The sequence below is a fragment of the Oenanthe melanoleuca genome, chromosome 3 (genome assembly GCF_029582105.1).
Source record: "Oenanthe melanoleuca isolate GR-GAL-2019-014 chromosome 3, OMel1.0, whole genome shotgun sequence".
Lineage (NCBI taxonomy): Eukaryota > Metazoa > Chordata > Aves > Passeriformes > Muscicapidae > Oenanthe > Oenanthe melanoleuca.
Genome location: NC_079336.1, coordinates 28,736,695 through 28,764,303, shown reverse-complemented (window position 1 = coordinate 28,764,303; position 27,609 = coordinate 28,736,695). Strand labels below are relative to the sequence as shown.

At 39.0% G+C, this 27,609-nt stretch overlaps 1 protein-coding gene across 3 annotated transcripts in view; it reads right to left on the bottom strand.

Annotated features, from left to right (window-relative positions):
• The window catches only part of KCNQ5 (potassium voltage-gated channel subfamily Q member 5), a 274,933-nt gene that overhangs the window by 40,852 nt on the left and 206,472 nt on the right, over window positions 1-27,609 (bottom strand). For all 3 annotated transcript variants that reach the window (XM_056488128.1, XM_056488129.1, XM_056488127.1), the window contains exons 4-6: window positions 9,169-9,344; window positions 8,609-8,734; window positions 1,758-1,868 (exon numbers count right to left, since the gene is read on the bottom strand). In XM_056488128.1, the coding sequence (XP_056344103.1) occupies window positions 1,758-1,868; window positions 8,609-8,734; window positions 9,169-9,344 (413 nt within the window). The remainder of the gene's footprint in view (window positions 1-1,757; window positions 1,869-8,608; window positions 8,735-9,168; window positions 9,345-27,609) is intronic.

Sequence of the window (27,609 nt, the reverse complement as noted above, 5' to 3'; positions counted from 1 at the left end):
AGATAACACATTTGTGACCAGTGTATGACAGCAGAAGGCACAGAAGTAATTCCCCTTTTCCTGATGAAGCAGGAGATTTCTTTCATAACATCTGTGGTGCTACCAATGACCACCCATCCCACTCATTGCCTGGGTTTGTGCTACACCACATTCCTGCAACTACCAAGGCCAAAGAGATAGATATATATTTATAAAATCAAGCAGGGATATTCAGAGGGGCTTGAGTCAGGAATGAGGAAATGACCAGCTGACAGACATGGCAGATATATATGGATATCAAAGTCCACATCTGCAGTACTTATTATAACTTTTGATTTTAGAAAAGTTAGAAAATGCATTTCTTCTGGATCTTGCCCATTAAGTAATACCCATTGTTCATTCTAGAGGCTATGAAAAAGCTAATTATGAAACTTCTTCTCTTTTAGCCTTTTACCTTTGAGTAAGATAAATTTGATTCTAACTGAATAGATCCAAGGACTGAGAATGCTTTCTTTCTTTCTTGACTTGCAAGGAATGTGATACGTTTGCTGGACAGGTCTGCATTATAAGGAAGAATATTTCCACTTGATTCTTAGTCAGAATAAAATACTATAAGTAGTGCAAAAGTTTCCCACATACCTTTTGTTTTATAGACAGATTCAGCACAGAAGTATTTATAAGGAAAAACTAGTATCTGTACATAGATATAACATGAGGAACAAAAGTTGTGGCATCTCTAATATGTGAGGGTATTCATCTTTTCATTGTAGTGCTGCCTTAGCAGCTTTCTTGTTAGTGGTGACTAGGTGACAAAAGGAATTAATTACAGTAGATGTCAATAAATGTCAAGGATTCATAAACAGGTAATGGGTTATAATTATAATGCCTTATAGTGTGTCAAAGACACTGAAATACTCTTTGTAGCTAGAGTAAGAAATAAATGCAGTGCACCAGATGATTTTTAATCTTGGTTTATCTATATGGTTGAAAACAAATGAAGTATTATAACATCTATGTTTTATAATCATCGATAGATAAAGTATATAAGTATTAAAATATCAAAAGACATTGCACTGGAGACAATGCAAAAAATACAAATGTCACTTCTCATTTCATGCTTATTCAAAACTAATTTAAAAAAAGAGAGATTGACTTACAAAAATGGGAATTTATTTCTGAAGCTACACTGTATTTTAGTCATTAAATAATTCCTGTTTCCATTAGTCTCTTGAACATTGATAGAAACAGCATAAATAAGCTGTAATGTTTATTTATAATTATTCACAGAAAATGATTTGCATTCAAGAACATTAACTATTAGTTGATTTAAGGCCTTCTACTATTCTCTGTTGGCAGCTTGAACATAGACATACAAAACAAGCTATTAGAAATATCTATTTTTTTTCACTAATCCAAGTTAGAAACACATATAGTGTGCTTTTATTTTTGTTTTGTTTTGAAAAATTTGAAAGAAAAACAGTAATACATAAGTCACAATTCAAAACAAAAGAAAGGTTTTTCAACTTTACACAATGGTATGTAACCTAATTTAGGGTTATTTCCCAGTTTTGTCCACGCCAGAGAAACTTCTCTAAACTAAAGCAAGGACACCAAACCTTTTCTTTGGATTTTGGATAGCACTTCACCAGTGTTGTTGCAGAGCAAAAAGCCTTAAACAGTTGTTCTACATGTAGACATCCTTCAGCCTTTTGTATATAACAATGGCAGGACCTACAGGAGTTTCTATTATTTTGTAGGAATTTTATAGGCATACTTACAGCAGGTAGTGCAAAGAAAGAAATGCCAAGCAGAGCAAATCCTGCAGAAAGCAACCTTCCAAGCCAAGTAAGAGGAGTTTTGTCTCCATAGCCAATGGTTGTCAATGTGATCTAAAAAGAAATGAGTGAACAACGTGATTTACCAGAAGTCACTGACAGATTAGTTGCAGATTATTTACATTGCATGAAGCAGCATTTCCACTAATTAATCCAAGGCATCTGAGACATATAGCTGTTTCTAAAAGTATGAACATAAATATGCTAACACTGACCCTTTTCTGTGAAAATGTAATACTGTTTATGACTAAATAAAACTGAGATAAATAATAAATGTGAGAGAAACACCTAAATAAGTGATAAGTTTAAAAATAATGAAAAATTATCTTGATCTCAAATTTGAGGCAAATTGTAGGAAATTATATAAGTTGGGCAGAAAAAAGAGTGTTATTTTCCATAGATGTGAAGATGTTTCATCTATTTTCTGCAGAAAAAATATAACTGTATATTTATCTAACTAAACAAATATAAATTACACAGAGATAATACTGGAAAAATACAGGTGGGAAGAACTGATGCTTGCAGATGATATAAGATCACAGGAATTGCAAGAAGCAGTTGCATTTTTTAAAACCCATCAGTACAATTTGAAGTGAATTATCTTCTGAAACACAAAAAAGACTAATCAAAAGCTGTGAGGAACTTCAAGTGAAGTTCCTGGTCCTTTCTCCTTCCTCCTGACAGGCTCAGATACACCTGCATCACTCCTGACATGAAGGTCCAGAGGTCACCACGCAGCAGCAATGCAGAGGTACCTCGGGCTGCTGGACCACGTTAGCTCAGACCCTCCAGTGGACAGGTCAGAGAGAAAGGGGAGGCAGGTTTCAGTGCAGGTGGGGGCTCATTGACCACTGCCATGGGCAATGTGGTCACTGAGATACTGGTGTGTGCTTGGGGCTCACTGAGCGCATCTTGAAGGCAAAAGATGAGTCTGAGCCAAGTCCCTGACCCAAGGAATTGCCCTCCAGGCTGCTTGTGGCCCGGCAAGCACAGCAGTGCCATGGCTGGGGATGGGACTGGCAGAAGAGGTTGTCTGAGCTTTCCCAGAGCTCAGACCCACACAGCTGCCTGGTGGGCAGCAAGGAGGTGTGGGCAGAGCAGAGCTGTCCCAAGGCTGGCTGGGAGGCTGCGGGGCGCGTGCTCAGGCAGCGGCACACGATGCTAAAGGACAAAGATAGACAACAGTGGGCTGAGTGCCAAGCACTGTTATGAGGGAGAGCATGTGCATGGAGAATTATTTTACATCGTGTACCAAATGTGGGCAAGTTCAGGCTTAGCAAATACTCTGGCAGCAACAGATTCTTCAGGAAATTGCCTTCTAGAGACATTATTTTGCTTCCAGCTTCCTCAAAGTTCATTCCTAGGCAAGACGGCCAAAACAATTCTATTTAATGTCAGGGTCACCACGGGACAAAAGAAGGAAAGTCTTTTGGAAGTAATTAGATTTCAACTATTTAGGACTCTGTAGATAGTAAACAGTGCTTTTAATTGCTCCCATTGTTGGGAACAAGCTGTGAGTGTAATTTACCCTGAGAAAGCCATGGAGACTAAGAAAGAGAGATGAATTCAGGCTGCAGCTGAAATTTCAAGTGGTTATCAAGATTCAAGTTTTGTAACACAAGCCTGGTCACAGAACACCACCTTACATGCCTATCAGGTCTCAGTCTTCCTTGCTCCCCTTCCCTGCCCTGCCCTATCTCCTCTTCTGAGCCTTTTCTGGACTCTTTGAAAAGCCAGTGCCACCCAGGAAGGGACAGAAAATGATCCACATTTCTGCATGGTTTGTTTCTGCTGCTTTGGCCCGTTGTGTCAGCTCACAGATGTCCTAATGAGCTCCAGAGCCTGCACAAGGCAGGGACAGACTGAGATGGAGTAAGAAGGAGGAATGAACATGAAGATGCAGCTCTCTCTTTTCTGGCAGAGATGAGCTGGTGCAGCCATGGTCTTGGCCTGGCAGAGGGGATTGATTTGTTTGCTGAAGAAGATAATCACAGCTCTTCACATCAGAGGGCAACTGCAGAACAGTTTGAGGCTATTAAGAGCCCAAGAGGAATGAAACACTTGAACAAATGAATCCCTGAATAAAAGTTCCTCAAAATTTGTTTCCAGGCCAATTATTGCAAAGCAGTTTGGAGTCCTGGAATGAGCCCACTTTCTTGGCTTCCATCCAGCTCCCTATCTCTGCCAGTTGCTGTAAAGTACAGAGATATCTCCTGTCTGGGCTGATGAGAGGGAAACAGAACCAAGCATCATCTGCATATTAATGATATTGCCACTGAACTGTATTCCAGAGAAGTCAGAGATAAACTTGGACCTTTGGGACCTGACATCTGAGAGCAATCCAGAACCAGGAGCAGTCATACAGAGTGTATCTCTGGAATTTCTCCAAAGAAAATAACAAGACCCTATTAAAGCCTTTCCCTCAATTCTTCTAGGTACTAAGGACTTAATGGTATCACTCTGTGATTAAGAACATCAGTGGCTTCTTGCTCACTTTGAGCTATTTTATCTCAGGATGGTCTTTACAGGGGTGTACAGGTATCAGCACCATCCTGTACTGTCTTACTCAACACTGAGCAAAGGGGTTGATCTTCTTTTTATACCACACAACTAAGAAGATATTTTTTTGGACAACTTCAGGGTGAAGTTTGGGAATAATCCACTGCATCTTTGTAAATGCCACTAGTGAATGACTAAACCATTGGCCAGACCCTGACTGGCATAATGCTGAGATTAAATTAACTGAACAGGGTGTGAAGAATGACTGGATGGGAAAACACGACAATATAATAAATTTCTAGACATCAGAGATAATCATGTAAGAAGTGGACAGAAGTTACAGCTAGCATTGTGTGGGTAAGAGAGAAGTGACCAAAGTTCAGAGGTAGCTCATCCTATCCTAAAATGGCTTTTCTGAAAAGAAAAAATGGCTTTTCTGAAAAAAACCCCCATCTAGTACCACCAGAGACGTACTAGGGTGTCTGAAGAGGGACCACCCACAGGAGAGGCAGCAGACTGTCCAACAGATCTTTGATGCTACTGTATGCCTGTATTTGAGCAGCTGAATCACACTCCTGCTAGGCTAAATGAGCTGGCTGAGCCCTGTCTTTTACACTAGATGCAAACCACTCCATTTTGGTTACTTCTATAAATGAGGGGTCTGGACAGAGTAGCCAAAGTAGGCAGAGTCATCTGGCTGGGCTCAAAACTCACAATGATGATAAGACATCTATTATCTCATTGCTGGAGCTAATATATATGCTAATATAAATGAGGTAATATAATAATAAATATGATGATACAACTTAGATGACTTCAATTAGATGAGATAGGACCCTAATATTTCTTTCTGATGTAATTTTATATTCTCCTAGCAGTACTTACCTTTTGAATCTTTACCTGACATCACTTAAATGAAAAAAATGTAGTTTGCTCATGCTATCATTACATTAAATGGGAAAAATTTCATCAATGGTAACTCATTTGAGCTAGTCATTGTGACAATGTAATTGATTGTAATATGTTTTGTTCACTAACAGGTCACTGGAGTGCCAGAGCCATTCTGTTTCCAACTGTAACTATTGGTTACTAGTAGAAAATAAAGACTTATTAAGGGACAGAAACTTCAGCTGCATTACATTTGCAGCTAAAGCTAATTAATGTACAAACTAAATGTCACTGTATGTATCCACAGTTCTAGTTAACATCAGTATATCTCAGAAAATCATGGTTTGGTTTTGAAATACTTAGGCTTTTTAATTGACCTTTTGTTCCCATATAGTTTTATTATTTTCTTCTCTATGAAGAATGAATTTATCTTCTCTACCAAAGCAAATTCTGAACTTGAGCTCTTCATATAACACCCACCATTGTGTGCTGCTGTGTTAGGCAACACTGTGGAAACCCCAACCACAAGAATATTCACAGTAATAATATTAACATGATGATTCAATAGCAGGTTGCAGAGTACAGCATGAAATTGCAAATACAGAGAATATTCATATGTAAATTTGGATGCCATATCCTGCCTTTTATTTCTGTATACAAATATGGGGTTCAGAAATGGAGTCAGTGAAACAACCATAGCAGTCCTCAAATAATCTGAATTAATGGGTTAATTGCAGCATGCTGATGCTGATCCTGTAAGGAGAAGCATAAATGCCTCTAAAAGATTGAATTTTAGTGTGACTGTGCCTGACTTTGATGCAGCGTTTTCTTTACCTCTGCCATGACAAAATTCAGTCCAGAGTTTGGTAGATAATCTGTGGTTTAAGTCGGAACAACTTTTGCAAATAAACAAACCAATGAGACTAAGCACTCATTTCCCCTAAAATGTCATACAGTCTGTCCTTTTCAAAAATCAGCATGTGGGTTACTCTGGCAGTAAAAACAACCATGACTAAGAAGCACATTATGCATTTCCCACATACTGTTTTACATATTGTAAAAAAAAATAAAATACTATTATTAAAATGGCAAAGATAACAGGTAAGGGGAAACACTGATTTCTAGTAACTTTGTGCACTTGCTGAAGTGCATTAAAAACTTAAATGTATTCATGTCATACACTGGGGAAAGAAGAAAATATATAGATATATACAATATATATTGTTCTCAAGTTCTAAAATAAAATTTGTTGTTTTTCTTGCTGAAATCAAGACAAGATTCCTGATTTTCTCAGTTGCATTACTTACATAACCTCTGAGTCATGCACTTTCTCTTCATTGTGTACAAAATATTTTAAGCACCACTTTATACCATGATTATTTCCTAGCAGGGTTTTGCCTTAAAAAATAGCAGTCAGCAGGTAGTGGAGAAGCAAATTCTAAAATAAAAAATATTTTCCTGCTGCTAGAGCTGCTCAGGGAGAAGGATCTGGGTCTAACATGAGCCTCAGTCAGATGGAGCTCTGAGTTTGCTGGGACTTTCTCATTCCTTGTGCATGCATTTCCCCATTCCAGCTGGCAGGTGGGTCCAATCCTCTGCTCAGCCCAGACTCCCTGTGCAGTGCTAAGGCATGCAGGGCCTTGCAGACAGGTAGAGACTGTTTCCTGGGAAATCAAACATCTGAAAAGATCCATTCCAAGGACGTGCACGGCCACAGGAGGGTCTCTTTCAGGACCACAACCCCACTGCCACCCTAAAGGGGCTGTGGTGTTTTCAGACTGCCAGAGCTGGGGTACCCATCAATGAGGACATCAGCATCCAATGCCAGATGCTTCACAACCATGTCAATACAGGAAGGTCAGAAAGCTTTAAGGCAAACCCAGAACTCAGCTTTTGAAGAAATGGGAAACAAAATAAACTACAGTGATGCAACTGAATGCAAAACCTTCTCTCATGACTTTAGCCAATATGAATTTTTTGTGTGTTTGTACTACAGGATAAAATGTATATTTTATCAGTGATATGCCTTGATGCTCTAAAGCAACAAGTTTCAGCAAAATATATTTCTGAATATTTGCAAATAATACTTACTAGTTCTGGCTTTTCCAAGCTCCCAATTTTGTCCAGTGATAACATAGAAATATAGTCTCTAGGGAAGACATGCAACAAATGACTAGCCCTTAGATGAACAAATTCCAAATACACTAAGTACTCCTAATAATAGTGAGTGACCTTGACCTTAGCTCAAAATGCAGACAAAACTTCTTACAAATAATTTCAATAATTTATTACATTCTGGAAAGGCTTTTGCACAGTTCCTGTGTGCATGCTCTGTCTGCAGATATACTAAATCTAGATGAGATCCTGTCAGCAAAAGGTCTGAGGTGAGAAAGCTTCATTTTTGCATCCTTCTGATAAGAAAAGGTGGCAGAGGCTGGCTCAGGTCTCACACTTATTCCAAGGAAGCTAATGAGTCCTCTGTTATTGTCAGCATTAATGATCTCCCAGATATCATTTCACTACATTTCACTGTCAGAGCACACTGTATGTGTTCTACAGCATCAGAAGGAAAAGAAAAGCAGTTTTATACTGCCTGACAATAACTGCCTTAGGCTTTGTTGTAGGGGCAGATTTCTTTAGCTGCCTAAGTAACTCTCACAGTGAAGAAGTCTGGATCACTACAGGACATTTTTAAGCAAAAACTCCTACACATTATGCCATTAAAAAATATCAAAATTCAAACCTAGCCTTTTGCTGTTCATTGAAAGTCTAGTTTCTTTAGCCACATTCATATAATCCTCCTTCAGAAAAGCAGTCAGGCATGTACTAGATCCCACAGATTTCAACAAAGTAAAAACAATTGATTAGATAGTTAACCATCTCAAGTAAATTGGGGCTTTTATACCTCTAAAAAATAAAACTGCTGAACCAGATCTGACATATTTATTCTTGATCTTTGTCCTCAAGGTACAGAGGAAGGAGAAACAACATCTTTTTAAGGGCACTGATGATACTCTCATGCCAAAGTTGATGTAAGATTTTTTTCCCCTCTTTTTTCCTGACACTTTTTCCTCTTCCTGCACTGCCACTTACAGCCCTCTGGTTTGTATCAAAACAGCTCTTTGTGGGTCCATATTACAAACTATATTACTGAAAGGCTATGGGTTAAAGAGTACAATGCTTTCTTCTCTTGAAGGTTTAGTGGTCTGTTTGCAGCAGAAACACATAAGCAGCTGTTCTGCAGGATGGACTGAAAGAATCTGTTGATGTGCAAATGAATAGCTGAAGGAGGAGGCTTCTCAAATCAGATTTTGTCAGTAAAACAATTCACTGAACAGCACACTAAGTTAAAATCCTCAGCAGGTGAAATTCTAGTTAAAGAGTCCATGTTACTTTTCTGTACTTACTGTGCCCCACCAGAGAGCATCTGCATATGTGGAGAATTCGGTATTTGCATCTTTTTCCACCAAATAAACCAGGAAAGATGAAAAGATGAGTACTAAAAATCCTATGTACCAGGCTGTGATTAATTCCTAGATAAAAGAGAGCAGAGATCAATTCCCATTTTATGGACTGGATAGAATGACACTTCAAGAAGACATAATGAAAATATCTATATATATGTTTTTTGGCATTTGTGAAGTTGTAAGTCAGGTGCTTCCCCATGGATGCAAATTTTCTCGGCAAGTGGACAAGATCTACTCTTATGGTTTGATGCTTCAGCAATGCCCCTAACATATAACAAATTACAGCTGCACATCAAGGGCAACATTTTCAAGATCTCTAAAAACAGCCAGCATTAAACATGGCCTGGTGTATCTGTGTTAGTTCATATTACAATTGGTGTCACTTCAGAAAATTTTGGGTATTCTGTTCAAAACTGATAAATGCTTATTTCCTTGGTCTCTTGTTGAATCAATCAAGTGAAGGTATCAACCAGACAAAATTAGTATCTAGGATTACATACCTTGCTATGTGCATAAACTACAGAACCTAATAATTTCCAGGTGCCTCCTCTTCGGTCCATGCGCACCATACGAAGGATCTGTAGGAAACGAAGACTTCTCAGTGCTGATGTTGCAAAAATGTTACCTTGAGTTTTTGCAGAAACAACTGCTATTGAAGCGATGAGAACAATGATGTCTGAAAGAAATACATTACAGAAAGCATTAATGTCCAAGTATCAGTAAATAATGCATACATCTATGTGAGCTGAATGAGAAGGACAAAAGAGAGGCTCCTATAGTGGGTGGCAATCCAAGACAGAGATTCTTGTTTGAGATAAGGATTGAGATCAGGGCTGGTGTCAAAAACTACCTCGGGAGTCTTCAGGGTGAAAAGTGAGGGTAGCAATTTTCAAAGCATATGGATGAAAGAAACCACATGTAGGAGCTTTGAAACCTGATGTAGCAAACTGTACAAATCAGTAGATGGATTAGAACTTTTCTCCTTTATCTATTTTTCCATAACAACTTTTCTGTGCAAAGACAAAAAAGAAAACTAAAGTAAGAAAAATATAGGGTAGGCCCAGAGATGAGAGTCTGCTAGAATCAGACTTACAAGCACGGTACTAATTTCCTATGAGAACAGACACTGTGTGTTTGAGGAATGCAGTTTCTGGACACAGCTCCACTCATGTACCATTTCCTGGAAGGGAGGAAATACAGCACTGGGTACTCAGAAGCATTCCTTCAGCTGGAAGTCTGGAAAGTTAGTTGAAGTTCAGCAAGTGTTAGGATTTATTTCTTCAGGTTACAGATTGAAACTGTGACAGGGAATTTGGTGTGCACGAACTAATCAGCCAGCTGTCCTCAGAGCCAGAACAGCATTTAAGGGGAGAGGAGGAGAAGCAGCAGAGTGATGGCACACGGATGCTGTGAGAAGGCATAATGTCCTTTCACAATGATTGGGGTAGACATGCTGTTATGCACAGAGTAGAAAAGCACAGAACAAGCTCTGTTCTTCCTCACCTCATGATTAACTCCCTGGCAAAGTTTAAAAGCTTAAAAAGCCCTCGTAAGAAATGTCTGATTTTAATCTTAGGGTTTTGTGGTGTTTGTACGTTTCTATGCAAGGATAATCTAAAGCCATGTTTGATGGTGAATAATTTAAAGCAGGTTCTTGTTGATATGAGTTTTACTCGTTTTGTGTTGGGTAGAAACACACACCTTGTCCCTAGCTTAGCTCCTACAAGAATGGCCCAGAGAGTAAAGCCCTCCATCTCCACAGGCAAGCAGTGAGAGACACTGACTGTGCCTACATGCATGTTTCCTTAGCCTGCTGCAGTTCAGCAGGAAACAGCCTCTGCTCATTCTGCTCTGCCACCAAAGGAAGATGTCTGAATACCCCTCCTTGTCTAGAAACATACTGGGTTTCTCTGGAATCACCTATGCATGCCTTTGTCCTCTTATTGCAATTCCAAGGATGCAGACAACCTGTTTCTGTGGTTTAAAGATTGTCCTGCTAAATTGTGGAAACTTTTGTCACAAGGGGCTAGAAATCTACATAGGTTTAAAGCCAGCTGGATGGTCTTATGGGAGAAGATTTAATCCTGGGCTAATTAATACCAAAAGACCACTTCTGGCTCAGGATGTCTTCAAGTAGGATTTTGGGGGCTGAGAAACTCTCCTAGAGAAATATCACTGTGTGTTTGCCCTGGTTTTGGCATCCTCCCTGGCTGTTCACTGTTGGCTGGTGTCACTGTTTGACATCCTGTGTTGGCCTAGCCTGACCCTCTGCCTCCTTTAATGCTCTGACATTTTAAAATGCCTTTGGCTACTACATATGTGGATCATAGGTGGCTACTACATAGCTGGCTACCAAAAATGCTAGATTTGCTTCTAAACCCAGCAAGTTCAGCAATGAAGAAGACCCAGAAGTGGACAAGATTTGTAAAGTACAAATCTCAAGCTCACAACAACCAAATGCAGGAGGTCTGGGTGAGAATTCAGAAACAGGAAAACTGACTAGGAAAAGTTAAGGATGTCACAAATTCCAACAGAGATCAGAAAAATAGATGGAATTGGATTGTGCTCCACATGAAAATATTTAAATGTAGGTGTCTACATGTGAAGCAGGTGTCTAAATTCCCCAAGCAGTACAAGGTAATTATGTCAACTGAGAGAGGTGCAGCTAATCCTCAGGAAGGCTTCTGCTGACTGCTCAGCTGCCTCACACTCTGGGCTTGGCACAAGAAAGGCTGAATTCAGCTGCCCAAATTTATTCATCCAGTGCCATTTGAGATGCCTTAAGATATCTGAGATATCCCTTAGATCTCTTGGACCTGGAAAAGCTGTACTCTTCAGGAGAAGTGACTGGGGAGCAGGGAATGTCATGTAACAGGAGACAGGCACCTCTCTGTACTCTGCTGAACTAAACCCTAGATCTTGATTGACTATCCTGCTAGCATAGACACTTAGCACCCATGTACGCACCTAAAGCAAACTTCTTTCTATATTTAGTTGTGTTTATTTGGATCCAAGGCTAACATAGAAGGTGCTGGAATGTCTTGAGCAATATGGACTGTGATGAAGGACTAACATAGAAGGTGCTGGAATGTCTTGAGCAATATGGACTGTGCTGAAGAAGCAGTGTCCCTGGTGACTAACACCGTGGCAAGGTGATCTTGTCTTATCCCAGTTACTCCAAGCAGAGTAGCAATGGAACAACCATTTTTATTTAGTGGTGACTGCTTAGCAGCAAGTTAGAGATTGTTGGTAGAGCACTGTATGCCCCTGAAAATCATTCTTAGAACTTAAAAAAGAATAAGGTCACTCAAATACTGGGAATTACGCATCTGGTCCAGAAATTATTAAAATGCTTACTGGAGGGTTTTGGTCGCCCTCCACCACTTCTAATAGAACAATGTTTTAAAAAATTCAGCGACTTGCTCCTGCCCTTATTCCTACTTATTCCAGTTATTACATTAATTCAGTCTTGCCAGCAGAGCACAGCCTCTGCCCTGCACTGCTGAGGATCTCTGTTCCCCTCTGAACACGAGAGATGAAGAAGCCAACAGTACCATAGCTCTCTTTTCCATTTCTAAAAGCATTGCTCCAAAGGAGTTACCTACTTGTGTAGGCCCTTCTATCTGGAGGGCAGGGATGAGGTTCTCCCTAAAGGGAAGAAAGGTGAAGGGAAAAGGGGAGCAGAAAATGCACTGGAACCTGTTTGAAAAACAGCTGAAGGGAAGAGAATCTTCCTAGGCTGGTGGTATTTCTTACATCTTCTTCACTTTTCACACCCACAACTCCCACCAAAACTCCATCCTTAACTCCTCAGCTGGAAATAGGGAAGGAAAGAATGTGTCCATTAACTAAGGCAGCCCTTCCTGGCTGTGTTTCCATTGGAGGTAGGGAAGGCAGGCAGGCACATTATTTCAGTATAGTTTAACTTGTTAGGATCAGGTGTAAGATAAATCAAAATAAACCCTTCTTGGAATGAAATCAAGAGTCCTAAGAAAAGTTTGCAATGGTTGAAAGTCACTTCTGAGTATGTTAAAACTGCTTGATTTTCTTATTAAAACATACCCTGGAAAAAAATGAAAAGTTAAGTATATTATTATTTTTCTCTGTGCCATACTTTTATACAATATGCTTCAGGTGGCATTTGCCCTCTTTTAAACCAAGAGAGAAAAATATTATTCAGAACTTCCTTTCATATTCCATGTGAATGTAGCTAAAGTCTCTGTGATATTTCTGTATTTTAAGAAGGCTTTCCCAGACTTCAATCACTATTTTCCTCTTTATCTTTTAGTAGCAAGAGTAGGAAAACAGGTAGAATTAAATAGCAACATTTCAATTAAATTAATGGGCTTTCTATTTTCACTCTGTATCTTTCTGTAAAGCACCAGAAAAGATTCAGATGTGAGATTGAGTAATAGGCAGTATAATTCCAAACTTCTCTGTAATGACTTACTGATAAAGAGGTTTCTGATGTATGTTTACCCCTTTATTTTTTTTCCTAAGCTAATATCTTATGTATGATCTTCCAAAACGTTAAGCCTCTTTTCAGCCATGATGATGATGATTTTATTCACCCTTTAGAAATATGTCTCAGATTTTTAGCCTTGCAGGTAACATTCTCCCTCATTAACTCTAGTCTGAGATTTCAAATCCTCTCAACAGCTTTTGCATTGTTCACTTCTGAACACTTAATTTCAAATTAAATTTCTAACAATTAATTCTTCTGCTTCAGACTTTTCACCTAGTAGCACTCAAGAAACCCCTGAGATCACACAAAAGTTTTGTGCTTATTACCTGGCAAAAGATTATTTTTTTGACAGGCATCAGGCTAACAACAGGGCCCCTTCATGAAAAATAAAAAAAAAAAGAAAAAAGATGGCCCCAGAACTCATGAGTGTAACAGATTACACTTATGTACTGTCCAATGTCACTAAAACAGTAACAGGTGAAACAAGTAACTGAAGGCCAGTAATGCAACTACCCAAAACCTAAATAACTCTCACAAAATGTGCCAATCTAAGTTCCCACCTCACAGAGGAAGGCTGCCTTAGGCTGCTCAAGTTTTGTGAGAAACTCTGGAATGTTTGTGTTAACAATGGAGGTGTGGTTGGCATTCCTAAGATATCAGCATTTCTAATGGCAACTGGGAGATTAATAATGTGACTGAGAGAATAATAATGATAGAAAAGGAGGCATCATAAATCATCACAAGGGACTGTTTTAATGAATTCTCCAATGCAACTTTTCTAGCATGAGCTTCTTGGGTGTTGAGAGATTTTACAGCATTCACAGGTATCATGTGAATCTACCCAGTTCTGTAAGTAAAGGGGGAACACAAAAGCTGTACTTGGATATTGGGTCACATCCCAACACCTTGATGTACCATCAGGACAATCTGAAGTTACAGAAAGAATGTCAGGATGTTTTTTTACAAGAGCATGTAATGATAGCACAAGGGGAAATGGCCTTGAATGGAAAGAGGGTTGGGAATGGATGCTGCTTTCCCAGATGTGTTCAAGGCCAGGTTGGATGGAGCTTTGAGCAGCCTCATCCAGTGGAAGGTGTCCCTGTCCATGTCAGGGGGCTGGAGTTGTATGTTCCTCCTTTCAACATAAACTATTCTATGATTCTATGATTATTAGGAAATATAATCAATGACAATCTCTCATATGCTCAAAGCTCATGCACATGCTCAAACTAACACACAAACTTGCATCATCTTTCTCTTTTTCATATTCTTCAAAGGCAGAATATGTTTATAGGAACATATTGTTTATAGGAACATTGCCTGCTGCCTGCATTTAATGCTAATATGTTGAAACACCCTTTCCCTCTAAATACAAATGATACTTTGAGACAATACAGGTTAAATGAATCTTGTGATATTTTTTCTTTGATTTTATCTGAATAGAAAAACAAATATTATTTAATCATTTTGGATCATGGCTAGGTCATTGATATAAATTCATAGCAAATGCTCAGAGTTCACACATTCTTAATAAGAATAGGCAGGAAACTTCAATGGCCATGAGTTACTGTGTCTGTGCCAGAGCAGTAAAGAGAGGTAACAAACTAGGGCATGAGTAAGGTGTATCTGCCCCAAAACTGCAGAATTAAGCAGAAGATCTCAAGAGGTTGGTTTGTCTAGCTTGCAGCTGTATTAACTCACAAAGGAAATTAACTGGGCAATTGTATGACCCAATCTAAGCTACCCTTAGGCTGTCCTTCTGAGGTCTAATTTTGAGCTAGAGTTATTATCCATGACCCAGAGAAAAGGCACAGCTTGTATTGGTCATTTCTGAATAGTTCTCAGGACAGTTCATTATCCTCAATTCCAAAGCTACTTTTGAAAAAAGCCCAGCACTATGTTCTGTGGTGTTACAGAGACACTGATCTCCACTAAGGGCTCGAGACAGCTTTGGCATCAGCTCCATCTGCTTACCATGGCACAGGTCATGCACTCCTGTGGCAGCACAGTGAGCAATTATTCTCACTTGCTCAAGGAATTTAAATAGGTTTTAATTAGGATCTGCAACAATCACTGCATAGAAACACTTAACAGCTTTCTATTCTGAGTCACTAAGAGGTGGTAGTGGTGGTAGGGAGGAATCACCAGCATTTTAGTTCTTCTAATATCTCTTTGGACATCAGTCCTTCCAGTCCTTATTGTTGTTCTCAAAACTCTCTTCAATTTGCCTTCAATAATTTCTACAGCTGGCTGGCCAGGACCAAGTTGTATCATCTAATCAATGCAGAAATGTACTTTGAATTTTAACCAGACACTACAGCACAAAGTCAACAAAACACACATTCCAGATCACTGTATTTGAGCACATCACACTACAGAAATATGATAACACAAATATATTCAATGGGCTTTATCCTAAATGATATAAATTATCAATTTAAAGCAGTTCAAGATAAAGCCTAATGACTGATGGCTTAGGCCATACATCAGTACATGAAAATAAGATTTTTTTTTTCAGATTTCTAAAAGAAAAAGTCTGTTTACACAAACTTGACTATTGGAGCAGCAGCCTTTTTGCACAGCCTAGTAACATATTGGGCATTGGTGTATTTCATGCTTCTGTAGGCTAATTAAAGAAAATAAAAAAACAAGAAGAAGAAAAGAAAAAGTAATTCATTCATTCATAGAGTTTAAGGCTCTGAATATCCTAATAGAGGGGTATTCAGCAAGGGATAGAATTGGGTCACTATTCCTTGTTGAGCACTTGTTGAGAAAGGTCATAGGACAGAAAAGGTTATTTTGTTGTAACTGGCTGGAAAACTGCTGTTGTCTTGAAAAAGGGGATTAACTACTTCCCTTTACCGGCTCAGGAGTGCAAAGAATGAAAAACATGAATGGAATATGATGCAACAGTTATATTGAAAAGAGGCAAATGTAATGTTTTTACCAGGTGGTAAAACATTGCTCTGTGAATGTTCTCTTGGTATAAAATCAGTGGGATATTTCACATAATTGTGACAGAAAATTTGGTCAAATATGGGCTGAACTTACAGTGACCTTGCGTAAGTATTCATTCTAGAAATCAAAAATTTTCAATATCTTTACCTGTAATTACATCTCTGAACAGAGAGATTAACAATATTACCACATTTAGAAAGATGATGTGTGTTATCATGTTTAATAAATTAATCTCATTGGAAGAAGCAGGACTATTTATCAGCAAAGTAAAAGTTAGTATTTACAAGATTGCCAAAATCTGAAACCTGACTTTTTAGAGACTGCTCTGGAGACATGCAGACTTCTGAGGTCACCTGAATTCACCCTCACATTATAGCTGAAGCATTATTTTCTCCCTATAACAACCCCCTCTCCAAAAAGCAATTTAGTAGCACTCATTGAATTATATCACCTGAAGATCTCTAACAATTTGGGAGAGGCAGAAAGTTGAGTTCTGTACCTCCCACAAGAAGCTGAGCAAACTTACAAGGCCTCACTTTTACAGAGAAAAAAAGCCTGGACACCATCATCAACAGCAAAAAAACCCCCAAAGCAATAAGAGATAATCTGAGTTGTGCATATTCTAAAAATAATGATGCCCAGGATCTTGGGTCCTGGCAAAGTCTGCTTTCAGCTCTGTCTGAATATAGCTTTTCTTTCTGGTCAGGGATCAGATCTCTGCTCAGATGCCAGGCAGGTTATGATTAATCGTCACCTACTAGTAAAAGTAATTGGCAGGATATCTTCAGGAAATTCTTGGGATGGATGATGCTGTTTGATTTTTGCAGATGTTGTTGTCACTCCAGCCAAAAGGTCTTTGTGTTTTCAGATACGTAGCACCATCTGGATGGATATCATCTTAATTGTCATTACAGGCAAAACAAGTTGGTGATTTCACTTCCTTTTTTAATCTTTTTGCAAGATGCAAAACAATTTGATATTTTTGGAAGTAGGAAAGTGAGCTGGTTTTACGTATCAAGATAATTCACAGAGATAAACACAGATGAGTGTGAAAATTGACTTCTATTGCTGTTGAAAAACAGGAAGATAGTAATGTAAGGTAGTGGCACATACAAGAGAAAGAAGTTCTACAAAAATATGTAATACTCTCTAGGCACTGAAGTGGAATAAAAAAAATCCAGAGATTAATTCTACTTCTCTACTGATTTTTTTTTTTCTAACAGTGAAAAATGGCTACATTAGTCACTGCCTTCCATTTTAAGGAGTCCACTAAAACTGATCTGTGCACAGAAACTTGGATTTTTCTTATCATCAGCTAAGCAATACCCCAGTGAAGAAATCAAATAGATGAATCACCTTGAACTCTTCTTTCCCTTTAGCATTCTTATTTGCAACATACTGGAATCATCTATGTAAGCAAACTATTTTAATGTGAATTGAAAGTTACCTCCTGGAAATACAGACAACCTCTTTCTGGAATAAATGTTATTTTTATATAACTGAAGTGGGTCTACTCAGAAAAACAGCTCATCAATAAGTAAAGCTATCTTTTCTGGCAAAGAGAGAACTGGAAACAAGACAAAGACATTTATTAGGAAAGCTAATCAAATACAACAAGAGTTAACTTGGTACTCCAAACAATTTCTGAACCAGAAAGAACAGGAATATTTGTAATAAGGCAACACTGGATATTTTTTAGATGTGAAAACGAAATATTCCCTTTTTAAATTGTGGACTAATGAAGATGAGTAAGAGTTTTCTTTTGTCATTTTAAAAGTTTTTATAATGAAATCCTAATTCCATGCCTAATAATGGATCAACCAGTGTTACTCCCTACTGTCTCAGCATATTAAAAGTATATGTACCTTGCTCCAGTGTAAAATTAGCATATTGTCAGACCATGATGGCAAATACATCCAAATAAAATCATTTTACCTTCTGCTGTAGACAGCCAAAATATTTCCCTACGGCCTGAGAACTGCAGTAGCTCAACAAGTGCTGAATTTTAAACTGTAGCTATGGTTGCCATATTTTATTTAGTCTGGATAAGAATAGCATTCATGGGAACATTTCACCTGTCTTTGCACTGTTCACAATTATTGTTCATGGCCCTGTTGAGTACACAATCTTTCTGACTGAATAAATCCTCAGCAAACATCTTCTTGTTATTAACATGGCTCAATAAATCTTGAAAATCTAAGGGCCTCCTGCAAGATAAGATTAGGAACAATTGCAAGCCTTTCATGGATTTATTTCTTATTAACTTTTTCCAATAACTGATCTTTAACATAATTAATATGTACCTGCCAGAAGGAGTAAAACACTATTTATTCAGTACAAGTTTTATCTGGCTTTAAGACAGGCTGACAGAAACATTTAAAACTGTGTATTTGATCTAGTATTTGCCAACCCGATTTTTGTTCATCTAAAGAAACAAACTGTGAGTAACATGCAGATTTTTCCTATAAATCTTCACTTTTTCTCTCCAGTAACAGTTTTGTGCCTTGAGAGCACTGGAAAACAAGGTTTGTTAGTCACTTTACTATGTCTGTATGTTGCTGGATGACAGTAGACCTTAGTGAAAAAGGCTACTGCCGTGGAGAGAAAAACATCTGAAAATTTCTGGAGGGAAAGGCAAGAGGATGGATAGCCAGACACACACGCCCATGAGGAGTAAAGATGCTCATTACATCAGGCTGTAAGCAAACCACAAAGTAATCGTCCAGAAAAAACAAAATTGCTACAGCATGGCAAGACTTGTGTGCAGAGAAAGGGCTGAATAATTTAGGAGTGGTTAGTCAGAAGACAAATATGAGATGGCAGATAGAGGTATGCAAACTAGTGGAAGATAAGAAGGGCTGCTGGATGCCTCCTATTTACCCTTTCTTATGAAAGTGAGATCAAAAGAAAATTTAAATTTGATAAAAGAAGTACAAAATGCAATTAACTTGTAAAGTTGATTGCTCTGAGGTATAAAGGAATAACCAGGGAAAATTAAAGACAAGTTTGGATGCTTTCCCCTGAATTGCTGGAATTAGATTTTTCAGGGGATCCAAATTCTTCTGTGAGTCAGCCACTGATTACTCCATGTGTGGTTGGCTATTTTGGACTGCAGGTATTAACACCATCATTAGGGGTCTGTGGCAGTATCCTGTGGATACACAGGACTCCTGTGTGATCCAGCCCTGCAGGGAAGCATTGCTATGTCTGTGCTGGATCTGTGCAGCCACGAGGGGAGGAATCCATAGGCAGAATGTGCATTTTCATGGCCTTTTCATCACACTCAGCCTTAGGTGGGTGCAGGAGGGCAGGGAGTCTGGAAACGTTCATCTAACACATTCCCAGATTGTGGATAAAGTGAAGGTGATACAGTGGCATGGGAGTGGAAAGGCCAAAAAAGTGTGAAAACAGAAAAATCATGGTGTGGTAGGTGAAAGTGGATGGGCAGAAACTGGCAAGTAAAGGTGCTGAAATGAGAAGGGAGAGGAAAACATGTCTCTGACCCTGTTTGTAGGGGGAGAGGAAAGAGACAGTAATAAAAATCTGCTCTCAAATTCACAGGGTGGTGGGGAAACAGAAGGTATCCAGTATTTAGCTGAGTTATCTGATGCAGATGTTGAAGGCATAGGTCCCTCTAAGCCTGCCTTCAGAGGCAAAAACTTCTCCCTGCTGCCTAAAAGCAGAACTTCCATTTCTATCCTATACAGCTATTTTGGATGTCTGCACAATTGGTAAGTGCCTCTTGGGTCTCCTTTGTTTCTGAAAATACAGTTCATTCAGATCACATACAGCACCAGACATCTCCAGCCACTCTTTACCCTCAGCTGCTATCCCACCTAATTTGTGTGTGAGTAGCCTAAGAGGGAGTACTGTGCCAGCAAGAAGTTTATATAATGTGTAGAACACTAGTGTGGGGCATCTTACACAGCCACACTTGAGACTTCCTGGTGTGGGAGATATGAAGAAAGAAATAGAGGCTCTGTTCAGTGGTTGTCAGAAAGGAAAAACCCCAAAATCTGGTACCAGTCTCCCAAACCCAACAGGGGCAATCACAAAATGAGACCTTAAAGACAGTAGATTATGTCATTCTGCATGACAAACTCTGCACTCTGCCTTGTGACATTTTCATCTGAAATGAAGCAGTTCTCCACAGTGGAGAACTCTCCACATGAACAGACTGGGCTGGCAGAGGGGAGCCCCAGGGCAGAAAGGCTCTGCCTTTGCCATGGCTGCTGTCCAGGTGGTCCCAAATACACATTGGGGCACCAGCACTGCACAACACAAGGCTGAAAGTGAGTGGCTTCCTTTACACCATTCAGGAGCTTCCACAGCTTGATGCAAAATGGATCTGATGGTGATCTTTCTTAGATCTGTTATTGACAGCAATATCAACTATATCCAAAGGACAAAGCTCACTTTTGAGAGGTATCAGCACTGGCTTAAAGATAAAAAATGTAATTTTTCTTTAAAGGGAAACAACAGGTTATGGGTGCCTGGTGCTTAAATGGTAGGGATGGGAAGAAATTAAAATATGCAGAACACGCCCAAATTGACATCTAGAAATATGCAAATATTTCTATTTAGCTGTATTAAACTTGAGATATAAACACTGTAACCCTGTTACACAGTGTGACAATATTGTTACATTGTCAAATCCTTCCTAACTGGTGTATTTAACATAGCAGGTGTAAAAAGGAGGAAACAAAACCTGTATTTTCTCTCTTACACACAAGTCTTTTTCTAATGTAGCAGTTGGAGTATAACCATTTGAGGCATGATCATAAAAACAGAGATTTCCTGCAGCTCCCACTGGACTAGAATGCCCACCAGTCACTTCAGCAGTGCTGGTGCCAACATGCAGTTCTCTGAAGGGATGCAAAAGAAGGGAAACATCTGTGGAAGCTGCAATTCTCCGAGCTTTGTGATCACTAATAAGCTAGTGGAAAGGCTGGATGAAGACATCTGGCAATCAATTTGATTATAGAGTGTAACAGTGGGCAAAGCTTATGTTTTAAACTGCCAGCACTGACAGTTAACAAATTAAAGCTGAGTAAATACCAGAGAACTATGAAGAAACATACACTACCTCTAAAGCAACTGAAAATACCTATGTTTCTCAATAACAATACAGTCAAGCAAATGAAACTGCTGTTAGCCAACTGCACCAAAAACCCTTTTCCTGGACACCTCACTCACACAGGGGTGACCTGAAGAGAAATAAACTAGTCTTCAGCAAAGAGAGCAATAAAATCACAACATTCAGCATTTATAAGAGAGATAATTATTAACTAAAAGAAGCAAAGAAATGGAAATAAGATACAGCAGCATGTTGCCTGCTCATATGCTGCAGAGTGAATGAAAAGGGAACTGTTATCTGTGCAAAATAATTGGTGAAAGTGGACTTAATATAGGTGACCATGAATGAGATAGTTTCCCACAATACAATATCTAGAGGTGTCTAGAAACTGGACATTTAGAGGTATTTATTTACAGAGTGGATTGTCAAATGTGGGAAGATGTGTACATAATACACTTGAATGTCAGTGTTTAAGAGGCTTTTGGACAATGTCCTTATTAATATGCTGAGACTTTTGGTCAGCCTTGAACTGCTCAGGTAATTGGACTAGATGATCACTGTAGCTCTCTTCCAGCTGAAATTTCCTTTCCCTTTCCTTTTTCCTTTCCTTTCCTTTCCTTTCCTTTCCTTTCCTTTCCTTTCCTTTCCTTTCCTTTCCTTTCCTTTCCTTTCCTTTCCTTTCCTTTCCTTTCCTTTCCTTTCCTTTCCTTTCCTTTCCTTTCCTTTCCTTTCCTTTCCTTTCCTTTCCTTTCCTTTCCTTTCCTTTCCTTTCCCTTTCCCTTTCCCTTTCCCTTTCCCTTTCCCTTTCCCTTTCCCTTTCCCTTTCCCTTTCCCTTTCCCTTTCCCTTTCCCTTTCCCTTTCCCTTCCCTTTCCCTTTCCCTTTCCATTTCTCAATATATTTTGCTTTCAAATACCTCTGGAAAGATTCCTGCAGTAAATGCCAATGCAATTACTCCACTTAGACCTCTTCTAGTTTTCATTTGGGCTGATAGGGGTGGGGCTGGAACACCACGAGAGAAAACAGGATTTGATTGACTAACACGTGTGAGAGAGTTAATCACAGCTCAAACAGCCAGATTGATAGTTGTCTAATGTCTCACACCAAGGTATTAGCATTCAAATTCATGGTAACATGCTGACAAAGCACCCCTGAGTAATTATGGGAATATTAGTAAAATAGAAGACACACTGAAAGTGGCTTTTGAAGCAAAGCAGTGCTGCCAGCCAGGGGTACCCCAGTCCTGTGAAGGCTGCATGAGTGCCAAGGGCATCCATATAATGGATTTAAGTAATGGGCTATGGAAAAAGCCCAGATAGTGAACATTTAGTCCAATAGGATTGCTTTGGACCAATATGAAAGTATTTGTAAGGTATCAAGATTTCTGCCTGGAAAGCATAATTCCCTGTTGCAAAAGCAGAACTCGTACAAAGTAGCAATTCTTCTCAGAGGGCAGCTACAGGCAGGAGCTGACCATGATCTGAAATGGGAGTTACAGAGAATGCCACACTCCAAAGGAGCTGATCTGCAGCACAGCTGCTGGAAGGAAGCCAAGAAAGCTGAGAATTTTCTTGCATATCAGTTATGTTCTGACATGCTATTCGTGTCATTAAAAGGAAAAAAATTACATGCTAAGAGGGAAAAAAATTTGAAAAATAAACCATTTTACTACTTTTGAGACTCCATACACTCAAGTAGGCAGATAAGTGGATTTGGCACAATCCTGTCTACCTCTAACTTCCACACCATTGTTTATACTAATGATCACTTAATTTTGAATTGGCAAATTTACACATACTTATGTCTGAGAAACTATCTTGTCCATGGGTATGATGGGAATTCAGCACAGTAAGGCAGAAATGAACATCAAATAAAGGCAGATTATGAAAAGATAGGTATTTGTCTAAGCAACTTCATATTCTGGATACCTCTAGTAGCAGCAAGTTTAAAGCCAAGTCCCTAAAAAATGTGAGCAAAACTGAACATACAAAGACTATAACCAGAAAAGGTTAACTGCTGCTTGGTCTGTCAGTTGCTTCCCTCCTTATCATACATTTCCAAGTCACAGCTCATAAACAGGACTGGAAATGCAATGATACACTTTTATATTAGATAATATTTTATGATAGATAGCATTTGTTTTATTACTATTATTATTATCATCATTATCCTTATAATTATCCTTATCTTTATGATTAGACTACAATGTACTTTTTCTGAGATCCAAATATGAGGGATAAATAATAATTTGAAAGATTGCTTAAATCATATACACAATCTGGGTGGGAATGGACAAGGAGCCTCATTATTTCTAAATAATTTCACTTTAGAACAATTTCCTAGCAAAAGGGAGCTGAATTAGCAGTTGTTAAACATTTTAATGCAGGTGCTGATTTATATTAGTATTGTTCAAAACAGATAATTACTTAATGCTTAAGGGAATATCTTTTATAACCTTCTAATGCAGGAATTCTATTATTACAAATAAATTATTTTATATAAAATGCCCCTGTCTTTTAACAGCCTTTCTATCACAAACCTTTCTCTTTATTCTTTACACCCCAGGTTGCCCAATTCATGGTAGGGGCTCATCTACTCTACATCACAAACACAATAGTGACAGTAGTGTAGCATCAAAAAACCACAGCATGAACAAACACAGACTGCTGAATTCTCTAGCTCATACCAGAAAGAAACTTCAGCATGAAGTACCAAACTACATCTCTTTTGAATAGCAGACATACAACTTCTAAAAAGAGGACACCAGACCTTGATACCTAATCCCAGCAAATGTTACCTTACTCATCAGCAAGGTAAATGTGAAAGGATAAAGTCCATAGATGATAGTGAACAGACATTATTTTTTCTACACATTTCTAAAAACTGCATTGCCAGAACTGTAAAACATGAAGATATGCCACTAAATATTCATTTTAAAAACCTACATAATTTGGGACCAATCTAGCCTAAAGAGCATCTCTGTTCATGGTACAGAATTCTGGCAGCTGATTTTAGGAGGAAATTTTGATTTGAAACCTAAATGCTGCTGCTGCTGCTGCTACTACTACTACTACTACTACTACTACTACTACTACTACTACTACTACTATTATCAGAGTATTTTCTGGAGTGAAGTGGGCAGGGTGTGCCTGAGATGAGTTCAAGTTTGGCTGGCAGAAGGTCCCCAAACGTGAAATTTGCTGTAACTTGTTTTTTCTGGGATTTATAATGAGATGTGATGTGAGATTTGTCTTCTTGGTCAAGGATATACTTAATTACAGACCATCTCTGGGTTACTTAGAGTTCAAATTACACTGGAAAAGGGCTGTTTATATTGTTTATCATGAGCAGCAGATTTACCATCTGTCTGTATTTAAACTATATAATGTGTCTAAATACCAAGGTGACAGACACATTATGTGTCATTACACAAATATATTGAAATAATTCAAATTAAATGTCTAGAAGAGCTTGTAACACACTAGATATGGATTTGTTTATAAAGGTTTGACAAAAGTGTGATAAAGGTTTCACAAAAGTGCCACATGATGGTTCATTACCACTCTAATTAATGAAAAATAGATCCAGTAATAAGCAACAGTCTCTGCTATCATTTAATGTTCTGAAACAAGGTTTGCCAGCCATGAAGTTCAAGGACCTGATTACAGATAATGGACTTAAGCTTCCTGTTGGGAATTTGCTCATTCTGCAGCCTCAACAGAATTTGAACTTTTGACACTTCCATCATGTTGTAGCTTGACTAGAGGTAAAATAGAAGCAGCTGTGGTGAAACTGCCAATGGACAAAGTGAAATATATGAAATCTTTCACTTGGCTGGACCACCAGGAAGTGTAGCTGCCCTGGGGAAATGTAATATTACTAGAAGTGGGCTCAAATTTAAAGTGAAGAAAATCTATAATAGAAGTTTCCACCCCCAACTTTAAATTTAATCAAGTTTAGACACTAGAGTCAGCAATGTGCCCTGGCAGCCAGGAGAGCCAGCCCTGTCCTGGGGGCACCAGCACAGCATCACCAGCAGGGCAAGGGAGGGATTGTCCTGCTCTGCTCTGAGCTGGGGCAGCCTCACCTCCAGTGCTGGGGCAGCTCTGGGTGCCCCAATGTAATACAGACATGAAACCATTAGAGTGTCCAAAGGAGGGCACAAGGATGGGGAAGGGCCTTGAGGGGAAGGTGTGAGGAGCAGCTGAGGGCACTGGGTCTGTTCAGCCTGGAGGAGACTGAGGGGAGACCTCACTGCAGTTACAGCTTCACTGAGAGGGGAAGAGCAGGGGCAGGCACTGATCTCTGCTCTGGGGGGACAGGGACAGGACCCAGGGAATGGCCTGAAGCTGTGTCAGGGGAGGTTTAAGTTACATATTAGGAAAAGGTTCTTCACTCAGAGGGTGTTTGGGCACTGGAACAGGCTCCCAAGGGCAGTGATCACAGCACCAGCTTTACAGAGCTTTAGAAGTGTTTGAAGTGATTTTACAGTGTCCTAAGTGGAAGCTGCCCTCACAGACTGGATCTCACTGTGATGGTATATCCTCTGATACACACAGGAGAGTGGCCAGAAGTTTAATTTTGTCAGGTCACATACCACCATCTGGGAGCCCATTGCCAGAGGAAGGACAATGGACTCTTGATTTATTTCAGTGTCCCCAAATGGCTTGACAGAGAGTGGATGCCATATATCTTCCCAGTTAGACTTGTCCTCTTTTATTTTGGAGATCTTCAGTGAGCTAAGTCATAGGCATCAAGTTCTTCCTGGTTTGTCAGCATCCCTGACCTCCAGAGAGCAGTTGGAATATGCATTGCTTGGATTGCTGCTCTTCTGAGCAATACAACACAGCAACACTGCTCTGCAGTGCTAACAGCCAAGCTTCAGAGTGATACACCTGTGACATTTAAGATTTGCATATTTAAGTACCTTACATGCCTATAAGGATGTGTTGCTATGCCCTTTATATTATGTACACAAGCTCATATACAATCAGAGAAAATGAGGGATGTCAGGTAACATGGGACAAAATACAAAGCAAGGTTTAATACTACACTCTTATTCCTATTTTTATGGAAATAAATAAGGGTACAAAACTGTCAAATAATTTGATAGATGTAATTACTAAACTGGTAGCACACAGTGATGCTTGATTAACTAATTTGTCAGAGTAGTGACATTGTAGGCACACTAACATAAGCACAGAGCTTTGGCCCTGAATAAAATTTCTCTTGTTATTAGGTTATTAATGGAAAAAATAAAGGCTATCTAAATGTGACCCTTGAGGCAATCCTCAAATTTGTTATTTCTAGCCCTTAGGCCATTGCCCTATGTGATTTGTGTTTAATCACAAAAAAAACAATCAGGGAAAAGATCTGCTGGAGATATATAACAAATTTAATTAATAGTAAATAGACTAAGTCTTCTAAAATATTATTGTTCCACTGTAACAATAAACTGAAAGAATAATTGAATGGATGACTAAGTAAATAATTGAAAGGAATAGGCCCAGACTGGCCATTGCTCTTAAGGAGACCTTAGCACTGATTTCAGTGAGTCCCCCTGAAGCCACCTTTTCTCCAGGATGAACATGTACAGGTCCCTCAGCCTCTCCTCACAGGGCAACTGCTCCAGCACTGATCATCCTCATAGCTTCACTGAACTCACTTCAGTTTTTTATGGTCTTTCAGGTATGGTTTGGAGGAGGAAAATGAGGTGCAATGTCTTGGATGTGGTGTAATGATGGATGAGTAAAGGGAGATAATCATCTATTGTGCTCTTGCTAACACAGGCTTCTGACTTTGCTGCTGCCTCACACTTTGCCATGACTGCAAAGTCAAGGTGTCAGGCTAATAATTACTTTATCTATCAAGAGCTGCAAGATGACTTGGTTTTTCCTCAAAAGATCAAATCTGGAAAGATGCTGAACATCAGAACATCAGAAACTCTGTTCTGGGATGCTAAAGTCCAGAAATGGACTGAAGTCAATCAATAGAAGAAGAGACATGCAGAACAGCCAATGGCAAGAAATCTAAGAAATTTAATTTATTGGTTTAGTTTCCAGAATCTGCAGAACAAAGTTTCCTTTCCATCCAGTGCACCAGCATAGGAAGATATCTACAAGCAATAGACTGTTGTCTACTAATTAATTCTGCTAGCAAGTGATAGAGCTCCAAGTGGGACAGAAAAGATGTTTTTAAGGCCAGAGACTGTTTACACAAAAACAGATGAAACAAGAAGAGCAGGGGAATTTCAGAGAAAGGAGGAAATAGCATAATTGAGTGAAGTGAACCCACCCCTCCAGGGTAATCTGTGCCAGAAGACCTGCCTGACCTATTTCACCAACAGCAGGAAGATAGATATGAGTAGTTTTAAGAAAAGCACAGAAACCTATAGTCTCCCTGTGAATCACAGAATTATTTGGTTGGAAAGGACCTTTTAGAT